This window comes from Macrotis lagotis, chromosome X (genome assembly GCF_037893015.1).
Source record: "Macrotis lagotis isolate mMagLag1 chromosome X, bilby.v1.9.chrom.fasta, whole genome shotgun sequence".
In the NCBI taxonomy this organism is placed as follows: domain Eukaryota; kingdom Metazoa; phylum Chordata; class Mammalia; order Peramelemorphia; family Peramelidae; genus Macrotis; species Macrotis lagotis.
The window spans coordinates 184,293,124-184,306,035 of NC_133666.1; the positions used below are offsets into that span (position 1 = coordinate 184,293,124).

Sequence of the window (12,912 nt, forward strand, 5' to 3'; positions counted from 1 at the left end):
ACTGACGCATGAAGATGCTGACCTTGGCTCCCATTCGGAAGATTGGGTGGTTGATGCCACAGCTAGTGTTTCTCAAATTCTCCAATTCTGAGGATGCTGCTGTATCACAAACCAAACGTGGGGGATACTGCTGATGCATTGAGTCCTAGATGGGGGAAAGGAAGATATTTAAAAACCTAATCCATCAATCGAGAATAATGTAAAGATATAAGGAGGTCTGTGAGGATTCCCACTATTAAAGAAATATACAGCTTTAAAGTTGAAAGGGAAATTTAGAAGTTATTGAATTTAGCCTACCACTTCATGAAAAGAAACCTTTCTAGGGGCTGCTAGGTAGTGGGTAGGGCTCCAGCTCCAGCCCTGGAGTCAGGAAGACCTGAGTCAAATTTAAACTCAGACAATAGCAAATGAGTATCAGAGGTAGAATTTGAATCCATGGTTTTATCTGATTCTAGTTCCAGGGTTCTATTCACCAAACTGTGCTTTCTGTCTATACAATCTTATTTGCTAAGCTATTTGATACAAATATGATGATAGTGGTGGTAGTATTGTTGGTGATGATGGTGGTGAATTGTTGATTCATTGCAGCAATGTCTGATGACCCTATTTGAGGTTTTCTTGGTAAAAATCCTGAAGTGGTTTGTCATTTCCATCTCCAGCCATTTTTTTTAACAGATGAGGAACTGAAGCAAAAAAAAAAAGTTTAATGACTTGTCCAGTGTCACACAGTTTATAAATATCTGAGGTTAGATTTGAACACAAGAAGATGAGTCTTCCTTTACTCTGCCATCTTGACTCCACCCTGAGAAAATAAGCTTCTTACCCCAGATCAAACACTCACTATCCACGGCACCACCCAGTTGCTATTTAGGATTTGAGTAATTGTAAGCACTTTCTCTCATTAAAATGAGTTGTTATTGCTTACCCAAAAAGGTTGTGTGCATGTGTGTAGTTCATGTGTATATCAATACATTGAGATCTCCTCTTTAAGGTTAGAAACTTTTGGAAGTCATTATACCCTTCCCTGCCCCCCCATCCCTAACTAGGTAAGCAATCATATATAGAGTATGATGGGAAAGTTCTAACTGTAAAGCCAAAATTCTTAATCTGGCCTATATGAATCCCCAAAAGGAACATGGTACTAGGAGATAGATTTCAGGGAATCCATAAACTTTCATAGGAAAAAAAATTAAATCTTTATTTTCACTAATTGAGATTTAATATTTTTTCCAATTATTTTAAAACATTCTGAGAAGGGAGTCATATAATCACCAGGTTATCAAAAATGTCCATGACACTGAAAAGGTTCCATCTTAGAGCAGTGACTCTGGAGTAAGTTCCAAGGTCATTTCTCTTGATTTTGGTCAAGTGATTGAGAGACAATCCAATTTTAGAAAACCTCCTTTGAATGCTTTGACAGTCTTCCTCTTGAGTAACTTTGTTATTTTGCCCTAAATCCCTAAACTGTTGGGAAAATCTGTCATCAAATTGCAATAGCACTCAGTGGTCTTCTCTGAAAATGCATACTTCATTCTTTTTTTTGTCAGCTTTCTTCTAAGAGATAGTTTTTCAATTTTTCATGGTTTTTTCCCTTTGGAATGCTGTTATTTTATATCTTTTCTCCTAGTTCTGCTCTTACTTCACAGCCCCAGTTTTTACAGATCCTCCCATGTTTCTCTTGCTCTGTCTCAGTGAAATATCTGATTACACTCAGAGTGAGTATAAATAGCAATTGTTTCTGTTCTGATAAAAAACTCTGAGGGTCTTCCCCTCCAGATTAATTCTTTTGGGAAGGAAAACTAGCTAGCTCATCTTTTACTTCAATTCTAACTTAGCTTTTAAACTACTAAATGGGCATTGCCTCAGATAAACTGAAACCTGGGAAAGACTTTGGCTTTGTGGCGGCTAGGTGGTGCAATGGATAGAGCACTGGCCCTGGAGTCAGGAGTATCTGGGTTCAAATCCGACCTCAGACACTTAATAATAATTAACCTAGCTGTGTGGCTTTGGGCAGGCCACTTCCATTTGCCTTGCAAAAACCTTAAAGCCAAAGTTTCCTGTTGTATTTAGGGCCATCACTAGTCATTTTGAATTTTGTCTTGCCACTGGATTCCAATGTCTCTGGAGGAGAGAGTCAAGCAGATGACTCCCCACAGCTCTGCTTCACTTAAATCCAATTCACTTGCAAGTCAAGACATTACTTGGGGGCGGCTAGGTGGTGGTGGTGAATAAGAGTGTGGGCTCTGGAGTCAGGAGTATCCGAGTTCAAATCCTACCTCAGAAACTTAATAATACTTACCTAGCTGTGTGGCCTTGGGCAAGCCACTTAACCCCACTGCCTTGCAAAAAAAAAAATCCTTAAAAAAGAGACATTATTCCCTGATGTTGACATTATTTCCTCTTGAGAAGGAAGGATAATCAACAAGTGAAGTGATCTTTTGTAGTGCCCTAGATTTTATAGACAATAAATTAAAAATCCTGAGGAGAGATAGGAAGAATGAGTTCTCCAACCCTACACTCACTATTCTGTTAGGCCAACCACTGTTCTAAAATCTCTTGAAAACTCAAAAAAAAATCTAAATGTCTATAATGAGAGTCAGAAATGAGATTCTAATTCTAGTCTTGGCAGGGGTGGGAGTAGAAGTGGAAGAAGGCAGTGAGTCACAATTCCTTCTCTCTCTCTCTCTAGTTATTTTTGGAGTTGCTACTACCCCCCCCCCCCCCTTTTACTCTCCTCTAAACTCTCAGCCAATCTGAGATAGCCTCTGAGTTGTCCAGAGTCATCTGGTGGGGCAATCTTCTAGGATTACTATCTACCCCTTCTCTTTTGAGTCATGTTCTTTTGACTCAAAAACAAACATGTTAAAATTCCACAAGTCATACTATAAGAAGTTAGATTGAGATTTCTTCATTTTTTTTTTACTTCCCCCACTGGCCAAACTGACCACAACCCCCATCAGTTTCAAGCATCTAGTAGAGACTCATCACAAAACATAGGCCTGCAAAGCATCTCAACTTGTCTTTCTTTACCTGTCTTGAAACCTCTGTTGAATACAAAGAATCCCCTTTGAGACCCCACTTAGATTTGTTAATTTTATGGATGTATCCTGTTTCCTTCTCCTTTGGATATGATCTTTTATCACAAATCACTCATTAGCAATGATCACTATATTTGAAGAGGAAGATCTGATCCATTCTCCTTTATAATTATTCTCTTTGAATCCCAAGAGAAGTGTATGAGAAAGAGCATGATGTAGTGTATAGGTAAATCTTACCTCAAACACTTTCTAGTTGTGTGATACTGGGTTGTGCCTCAATTTTGAGCCCCAATTTTGTATCAGTAAAATAAGGGAGGTGGATAGCTTCAAAGGTTTTTTTTTTTTATACCTCATTCATTTGCTACTAAGGAGCTGGCATACCTGAGCTATTAGCACTCGACGATAAGACAATCCTGGGGGATATGTGAAGGTGACCATGGTCCTGTAAGATTCTTCACCCTCATTCTTCACTGTCACATTAATGTCCAGCTCAAGCGAGTACCCCACCACTAAGTTCTGCAACCTGAATGGGGAAGGGAATCAAGATGGAAAATTTCCATTTGAATTATGCCTGGGTTTGCTCATGGAAAAGTGGGAGGTTATTGGAATATATAACTAGTTGTATGGATTCTAGGCAAAGAGCAAGGTTGTCAGAGAAAACTAAAAATCAAAGAACAGTGGTAGAAGACAAGTTCTGGCTTCTATGAGGTAAGCTTAGGAATTGGAGAAAGGATAAAAGCAAAGTATCTCACCCAAATCCATTGCAAGTGATGCTGAGATCATCTTTACAGATGTGATCATCACCACAATTCTTTTCAAAAGGGAGCTGTGAAAGAGAAAGAAAGTAGGATTTCATTCTGGAGAACCTTTTTTCCTACTTCCTGAAATTCCATCACTCTCTCATTATCAAAGTATCCAGAGAATGGAACCCACATATGCTGTGAAGAAGTTCTGAGAGCCCATCGCAAGAACAGGTCGGAGGTTCCCAGAAGAAGGTATGGGTTGTCCCACCAGAGTGAAGTTGAGGCGCAGACTGATGGGACTCAGAGAGTCCTCAACACATTCCTGTAGGTATCAATGAGTGAATGAATTGATCAGAAAGCTTTTACTAGATACCTACTGGCAGTGGGAATGCAACTATAAAGAGAGCCAGGTAGTTTGACCCCTAGTTCTTCAGCCCTCCCATTTGTTCACATTATCTTCTCAGAATACAAGTTTACCATCAACTCATTTTCTTCCAGCTCAAACTCTCTACTGGCTCCACATGACTACTTTTACACATTATCCCCTTCTTAGAAACACATACAATCATCCCCAAACTCACTGGTAGCAATAGCTGCACACGATCACAGTGATTCCCCAATCCCAGGATTTTAACTCGATTTAGTGTTTTGCTTTTTGTCTCATCAAAGATGGCACGAGGGCTTGGGCGTTCAGAATCCAGGACCAGATCATAAGTCACAGAACTCTGGACATCATCTGGAGATGAAACAAGGGAATAGAGAAGACAGAAAAAACCTGGAACTTTTTAATCTATTTTAGAGATGGAGATGGGATGGAGATTCTTGAGTTAAGAATAGAATGACAGACTCTACAGGAGAGATTAAATGTAGAATGTCTGGGTCTGATGGTAAAGGACTCACTTAGTCTGTCTCGAATACTTTTGGAGATAGTAAGGCAGATAATGGCAAGCCCTGCATTCCTCTTGATGGCCTCATGTGTCTGGCACTCAAACACAGACCTTGTCAATTCACCTGGCTTAAACTGGATGGATACTTTAACTTTCAGCACTGGCTGGGTCCTGTGGAGTATAAAACAGGGGCTAAGAACAACATACTTAAATTCTTAGCATAGGGTAGGTTATAAAGGGGGAGTATGTTGATTTAAGGACAATGATAGGTAGAAAGGCTGTCATCACCTGAACAGCAGCACCTGTCCTTGGGCTCCCACTGCCACATCCATGAGGCCATCCTGGGTGATGTCTTGTCCTCCACTCAGTGACTTCCCAAAATACTGGAGTGTGGAGGAAAAGAGGGAGCCACTGATTCTCTGGGAAGAAATTGAAAGTAGAATCAGACATCATAGGGCTAATGAATTAGAAGGACTAGTAAAGAATAGAGTACAACTGGGACATAGAGATAGATGTTGAGAAACAGGTCAAAAAAGAGGGGAAGGGAGAGGTTAATCAAGGGTGGTTGTAGGAAATCCTTAATCTAATGAAGGGAGGGCTGCCTTGAAGAAAAGTGGATATGTTAGGCTAAAGGAGAAGGGAAAAACCAATCAGCAAAAGGCAAGAGACAGAGAGGGGACAATTTCAATAAAATGCTTATTTATGAAGCATTTATTAAATGACTTCTGTATACCTAAGATATTCTAGGTATCAATTAAAAATGTATATCCCTGTCCTTAGTACCTTTGGCTTAATAGTAAAGGAAGAAAATGCATGACTATAAAATAAAGAAATTGTGGTTGTTTGGTTGTTTCAGTCAGGTCTGATTCTTTGTGATCCCATTTGGGATTTTCTTGATAAAAATATACTATAGTGGCTTGCAATTTCCTTCTCCAGTTCATTTTATAGATGAGGAAACTGAGGCAGACAGGGTTAGGTGATTTGTCCAGTATTACATAGCTAGTAAGTATCTAAGGTCAAATTTGAACTCAATTCTTCTTGATATTGCATCACCTAGCTACTTAACAAAAATGAGAAGGATCCTAAAAAATGCACAGGGAAGTCTGATGCATTAGCTTTTCACATGAACAAGCAGGGGACTCCCCATTCAACCTTTATCAATAAATAATAATAAATTATAAAGAGCCTGATCATGAAGGAAAGATCCATGTGAGTTAGAATGACTTAAAACAAACTGTGAATGGAGGAATTGCAACTTTGAGCTGGATCTTGTTGAGAAGACTGCAAGACTGGTGCTGACAGAGAGCTTGAGAAGAGGTCATTTTAGACTGGGAGTTAAGATATATACATAAAATGAACCAATGTACCAAAGTAGAGGAGAACTTTGTGTTGGGGGATTGGGATGAAAAGGATTAACCTGATTGGAGAAGAGAATATATTGGAGGTTGGTGAGTGTTGTGATGAATAGGGCCGGACCAGAAGTCAGAAAAACTCAAATTTGAATCCCTGCTCCAGACACTTTATTAGCTGTGTGACCCTTGAAAAGTCACTTAACTTTTCTTAGCTTCAGGTTTCCTCTTCTGAAAAATGGAGAGTAATAATAGCATTGATTTCAGAGGGTTGTTGTGAGGATCAAGATAACATCCTTATTTTGTTTTGCAAACTATATATAAATACTATGATGATGGTTATGGTTTTGGGAAATAGAGACTTTCTGAGAGGTAATGTGCTAAATATTCTCTTTTTCCAACCATCAATGAACTCATTTATATGTTTTAAATTTATCATTTATCTTTTAATATTCATTTAAAATTTAAGTTTTGAATACTCTCTTCCACCTACCCTCCAGCACCCATTTAGAAGGCAAGAAGTGTGATAATCATACCTGTGCAAACATGTGAAACATATTTACAAATTAGTCATGTTGCAAAAATCAAAAAAAGCAGATGCAAAATAAAAGTAATTTTTATTGCACTATGATCCAAAAGAGGATACATTTAATATTTCTGCTTTTCTACATCTGGTTTTGAGACTTTTATGCCCTAAAGCAAGACAATTTTTGTGAAGGTGTCATGTATAGTTGAGAAAAACTATACTCCTTTATATTTCCATTCAATTTTCTCCAAACAGTTATCCTATCTTTTTTTTTTATGTTTTTGTTTTTACAAGACTTGCCCAAAGTCACACAGTTAGGTAATTATTAAGTGTCTGAGGCCGGATTTGAACTCAGGTACTCCTGACTCCAGGGCCAGTGCTCTATCCACTGCACCACCTAGCTGCCCTGCTATCTAACTTTTCTTAAAAATAAATCTATTCATCTCCTTAACTTCTTTCTTATTTATTTTATAGTTACATCTATTTAGTTCTGAGAGGGGAAAGCTGTGGTTTCCCACTAGTATAATTTTACTGTCTTCATCCTTCTGTAGCTCATTTATCTTTTTTTTTAAGGATTTGGATGTTATGCTATTTAATGCATGTATATTTGGTATTGATATTACTTCATTGTCCAGGTACCTTTAAGCAAAATTTAGTTCAGAAAGTAGTTTCTATTTATCTCATTTAATTAGGTCTATTTTTGCTTTTGCTTTGTCTAAGATCATGATTGCCTCCACTGATTTTTTTTAACCTCAGCTGAAGAATAATAGGATTCTGCTCTAGCCCCTTATCTTTTTCTCATGTGTATCTCTTTGTTTTAAATATGTTTCTTGTAAACAATATATTGTTGAATTCTGGTTTCTAATTCATTTGGTTCTCCATAGAACCAAACTCCAACTCTATTTTATAGTTGAGCTCATCCCATTCACATTTATGGTTATGATTACTAACTGTATATTTCTCTGAATTCTATTTTTCCCTGTATATCCTTCTTGTTTTCTCTTTTTACTCTGTTCCCTCCTCAAAAGTCTGTTTTGCCTCCCTTAATTCACCCTCCCTTCTATTAGTACCACTCCCCCATCTTTTTTCTTTTTCCCCTCCCCTCCTATTTCCCTGTTGAGAAAGATAGATTTCTATATCCAAATTCCTATTTGAATCAATTCCACTGAGAATGAGATTCAAGTGTTGCCTCTCCCTGGATTTTCCACTTGACTGTAAAAGTTCTTTTTCAGACTTTAGCTGTTTTTCTTTAGATCATATCATCAAAATCAACTCATATCTATGCCCTCTGTCTAACTGCCCCAATAATGATAAAGTTCTTAGGAGTTACAAGTATCTATCAACTTTCCCTTCTCTCCTATAGTTGTAAATGCTACAAGTCCTTTTTGCCTTGGAAATGAGATCAGGGCACATACTCCACTGTGAGCAACTACAAATGCTCTTATATCCATGGCACTTGTTCCCTGTGGCTGCAAGCACTAGAGTTTCTCTTCACCTGGGAACTGTGATCTAGAACTGTGTATAGGCGATGCCATAGGGTTCTACATCTAGTTCCAACAAAGAGCCCCTAGTTTTCTCTTTCTGATGAGTTGTCTGACCCCTGTTATTAACTCTGGACAGAAATCTCCTGAAATCACTGCTTCAGCTGGAGCAGCTGCCTCCAAGGACTGACCTCCATTGCAATGACAGACTTCAGCAGACCTAAAATTGTCTTGGGCTTGAAAAATGTCTCATTCTAACCTTTTGTTGGTTCTCCTGCTCCAAAATTTGATTTGGGGTGTTATTTTGAAGTTATTTGGAAAGGAATATTGGAAGAATTTAGCTGAATTGCTGTTCTGCTCCCAAACCATTTCTTTAATTTAGAATCATAGATATAGACTTCAGAGACTTCTAGTTCCATCTCCTCTTTCTGTCAAAGAGGAATCTAAGCCCCAGAGATGTTAAATAATGTATCTAATGTCCCAAAGGCACCTGGTCCCACAACTTGTATTCAGATATAGATTTCTTTTTTTTTTTAGGTTTTTTTTGCAAGGCAATGGGGTTAAGTGGCTTGCCCAAGGCTACACAGCTAGGTAATTAAGTGTCTGAGGCTGGATTTGAATTCAGGTACTCCTGATTCCAGGGCGATGTTCTATCCACTATGCCACCTAGCTGCCCCAGATGTAGATTTGACTCCAAATGCAGGATCTTTTCATTTAACCACTTTATTTGACAATTCTGCTCACCTCATACAGTAGTAAAGTTTCAAGGTGATAAGTATTTTAAAGTATAAAATAACCATGAAACAGAGTAGATATTACTATTCTTGGAGATTTTTTTTTTTATAAAGGAGAAGGACATGATCAGAATCAGGAAATACAGCAAAGGATGGATTAGATTAGGGGGACATTAGAAACAAAGTTGATAGGCATGGAGACTTTTAGTTGTCTCAGATGGTAACAGAATCTTACCTGGGAATAGGAAGGGTTGATGCTGGATCCAGTCGCTCCATGAAACAAATAGATGGCTCCATGATTTTCTTCCTCCCCTGGTGCCCCCACGGCCACATCTGTTAATTTATCCCCATTTATGTCCCCTAACACAGTTAAAGCTGCCCCAAATCGGCCAAAGGGGTGTCCTTGTTGCCCCCGAAGAATGTGGTTACATTCCCACTTGGCATTCTGAAAAATAAAGGTTCTGACAGTTTTGAAAAGCCAAAAAATCCTTCCAATTTTGTACCAGATTTTCATCCTATAAAATTATAGAATCCTAGAACCAGAAGGAACACTAGAAGCTGCCTAGTGTGACCTGAATTTAAGAATCCTCTTTCAACATACTAACAATTTTTGCTTCAAGTTCAATCTTAAGAGGATACCCCCACTCTCTCCAAGAGGCAGCACATTCCACTTGGACAGTACTAATTTTTAAGGTAACCTCCTAGAATCTTCTATTCCTAATTTTGCCATCTGACTTTAAGACCAATCCTTTTCTACATAATGAACCTCAAATATCTGAATCACATTGTCTCTCCCCTCCCCTTCCCCTCCTCTTCTCTAGTCTAAACATTCCTCCAACTTACCCTCCTATGGTATGATCATGGAAATTTTCAACAATCTGGTTACTAGATAACTCCAGTTTATCAATGTCCTTTCTAAAATAATGATCAAAATATTCTAGAGCATTCTACAATGGGAATATGATTTCCTTTGTTCTGGGCACTGTTCTTTTCTTAATACAACCTAACTTCATGTTAGTTTTGCTTATTTATTTTATTTTTTGGTGCCTTAATAAACTCATAACAAGTTTGCAATCCATTAAAACTCTAAGACTTTTGCCATTTTGTACTTCTGAAGTTGATTTGTGTATGTGTGTGCTTGTGTACCAAGTGTAAAAGTATATTTATTTCTATTAAGTTTCATTGGATTAATTTTGTCTCAATGTTTTAGCTTGTGGAGGTCTTTTGGGATATCAGTACATTTTTTTTTAAGAAACTGATCTTTTCTTTGGTTTTCTTCTTTTTTTCCCCCCAATGCATGTGTCTGTGTGTCTATATATGTATGTATATATGTGACAACAGGAGTGAGAGAGGAGATATGCCAAAATACATATAATCACACATATGAAAAGAGAGAGAGAGAGAGACAGACAGACAGATAGAGTGCTTTATCCTAGTTACCCTGGACTCATTCTCAGAATTAGCTCTCCTAACATTAATATAGGAGGGTTCTAAGTGGACAGTTTTCTCTTTGAAATCACTTTAGTCCCTTTAGATAACTCTTCAGGCAACTCTCCTAAGTATACTCCCATCCCCACCTCTAAACCTCCTTACCCGCAGAGGTAATAAGCAGATGGACACCTGACCTCCATGGCTTTGTTCATAGTAATGAGGAGCTCCAATGAGGATCATATCAGTATTGCTATCTTTGTTAAGATCCACAGGGCAGAGTGTCGCCCCAAAATAGGAACCAATCTGAAAAGACAAACTGAAATCACATTCCTCTCCCATAGAAGAGGAAAGAAGAAAATATTATCCCTGGGTCTCCCAGGTATGAGAATCTTTAGAGCCCTTCTCAATTCTCAGATTTCTTCTTTATAATCTCAGATCTTTAGTTTTTCACCTGTATCCCTTTGACCTCAGTCTTCTTCATCCATTTTCTATTACTATTCACAAAGATCACAACCTTCCCAATGTGCTGGTACCGAGGGGCTCCCAGAACAAGACTTGGAGCCCTATTCCAAGTGAATACTTCAGTAGAATAACCTGAAAAAACAAAACACCAAGGAATTTCAGGTTTTATGTTATGTTTCTCACCTTTTGTCCCCTTCATGTTCTTCCCTAAACCTCTCTTCTCAGACATAAGAGACCTCTCACTCCCACCCCCATGACCTTTGCTCCCTTCTATTCAGTCCCTCCTTACATACCCAGGTAAGCATCATTCATGTCCTTATCCAATCCCGGTTCCTTAAAAAAGTTGGCACTTCCAGTTAGGGAGTACAAGAAGAAACCACCTGACCAGTCAAAGGTTCCCACAGCTCCAAGGACTGGTCCTTCCTGGGAGAAAACTTTTCAGAGTTTAGAATATTTGGAGAATGGGGCATCCCAAACAGAAGAGCTTGTCAATGATTCGACAGCTTTCTTCAGAACCTTCTTGTTTTTCCTTCCGCTTTTTTCTTCTCTTTCCCTCCCTCCCCTATGTCACCTAACCTTAGTGAGAGAGGTCTACTCACAGATGTGAGGGTAGCACTAAAGCCCTCCTGAGACATTTCATACTGGAAGGAGATACTATCCTTAGACTTGGTACCTGTAAAAAGTAAAAGACACTCAACTTTTTCTTTGGTCGAAAGAAGGAATTTGGATAGTCAAGAGAGAGGTAGGAACTTTGGGAGTGTTCGGGGTATAAAAAGGAGGATAGAAAATGTATATTTACATATTTTCTAGGAAAGGCATGAAACATTTATTAAATTTCCATTAGATGCAAGTAATGGGTTTAGACACTTTACAAAGATCTCATTGGATCCTTACAACAATCCTGGGAAACAGATACTAGTATGTCCTCCATTTTAAAACTGTAGAATTTGAGACAAACAGGTAAATTTATTTGCCCATGTTTAATATGGTTAGACAAATATTACCAAATTTAGATTACTTGCTATTGAGGGGAAGGGGGAGGAGGGGGGGAGAGAGAGAGAGAGAGAGAGAGAGAGAGAGAGAGAGAGAGAGAGAGAGAGAGAGAAATGTGAAGATCAAAATCTTTTAAAACAATGAATGTTGAAAACTATCAAGTAAATTTTTTAAAAATGTATTTGTTCAGGGTCACACAGCTAGTAAATGTCTGAAATTGGATTTGAATATAGGGCTTCCTGACTCCACAACTAGCATTCTATTCATTGTATTACCTAGCTACCTTGGACAGAAATTTGGGCTGTGGACCAGGTTCCAATATCATGGGAGATAGGTTTTGGGAGTAAAATATTTCAAGGACTCAGAACTTGGGGCTCTGACTTACCCTCAATGGCAAAGATCTTCTCTTTCAGCTGGTTTTGAATTTTATTGAGTGCTTCAAAGTTTTCAACCCAAAATACATGTTCTTCAGAAGGCTCTGATGCTATTTCATTTAATTCTTTTCTGGAGTCAAAATGTACAAAAGCTTCTCCCACCTTCAACAAGAAAAAAGAGAGTTAGAGCTACAGAGACAAATGTCCTTCCCCCAGGAAGTTCTGAAGAGAAAGAGACTCATTGTCTTCCAAGTTAGGACAAGTTTTATGTCTTCTTGAGAACAGGAGGGTCAGTGAGAGATGCAGGGGAAGCTGTGCTTAACAAAGGATATTACCACTGGAGCATGCAGAGAGGAAGATGTTGCCCCCCCCCCCCCCCCGCCTTTTTTTTAAAGCCTAGAGAAGTTACTTGTGACTGGATAGAAAAGAAATTGAGGAGAAGATTTTAAGACCCTCTGTACCCCAATTGCATATCGGATTATTCCTGCTCTCTCTGCCTCAGGGATGACATCTCTGTATTCCAGTGGGTCTTCATATTTCTTCCCATCTGTGATGACTATGAGAATCTTAGTGGCATCATTTCGTGCTCCATTTGCTTTCTGAAAGAGTTCATTTCTGTCCAGGAAAGAAAGAGGGTCAAGGTCTCATGGGGGGTCATTCTCATTGAGACTGACCCTGGGAAAGGACACTCACTATAGCTGACCCCATGGAAAGAATGAGCAGGAAGGTAGCTGCTCCAAGGAAGGGAAAGAGTCGAAGATAGTTCAGCTCTGAAATATAACCAAGACTGGGAGGAGAGAACTTTGTAAACTGAGACTTTTCAGCTCCTTTTTTCATTCAGCTCCTCTTAAACCAAATGAAGGAGATCTGGTGTCGAATAACGATCAGTCCTTT

General features: G+C 38.7%; 1 protein-coding gene across 1 annotated transcript in view; it reads right to left on the reverse strand.

The window, feature by feature from the left end:
* LOC141502441 (integrin alpha-D-like) overlaps positions 1-12,912 on the reverse strand; it is a 39,782-nt gene that overhangs the window by 8,312 nt on the left and 18,558 nt on the right. Inside the window, exons 8-21 of the mRNA XM_074207188.1 lie at positions 12,480-12,633; positions 12,030-12,180; positions 11,251-11,324; positions 10,945-11,074; positions 10,641-10,783; positions 10,352-10,492; positions 8,994-9,203; positions 4,957-5,087; positions 4,682-4,839; positions 4,363-4,517; positions 3,972-4,103; positions 3,791-3,864; positions 3,420-3,561; positions 23-145 (exon numbers count right to left, since the gene is read on the reverse strand). Coding sequence (XP_074063289.1) covers positions 23-145; positions 3,420-3,561; positions 3,791-3,864; positions 3,972-4,103; positions 4,363-4,517; positions 4,682-4,839; positions 4,957-5,087; positions 8,994-9,203; positions 10,352-10,492; positions 10,641-10,783; positions 10,945-11,074; positions 11,251-11,324; positions 12,030-12,180; positions 12,480-12,633 — 1,918 coding nt within the window. The remainder of the gene's footprint in view (positions 1-22; positions 146-3,419; positions 3,562-3,790; positions 3,865-3,971; positions 4,104-4,362; positions 4,518-4,681; positions 4,840-4,956; positions 5,088-8,993; positions 9,204-10,351; positions 10,493-10,640; positions 10,784-10,944; positions 11,075-11,250; positions 11,325-12,029; positions 12,181-12,479; positions 12,634-12,912) is intronic.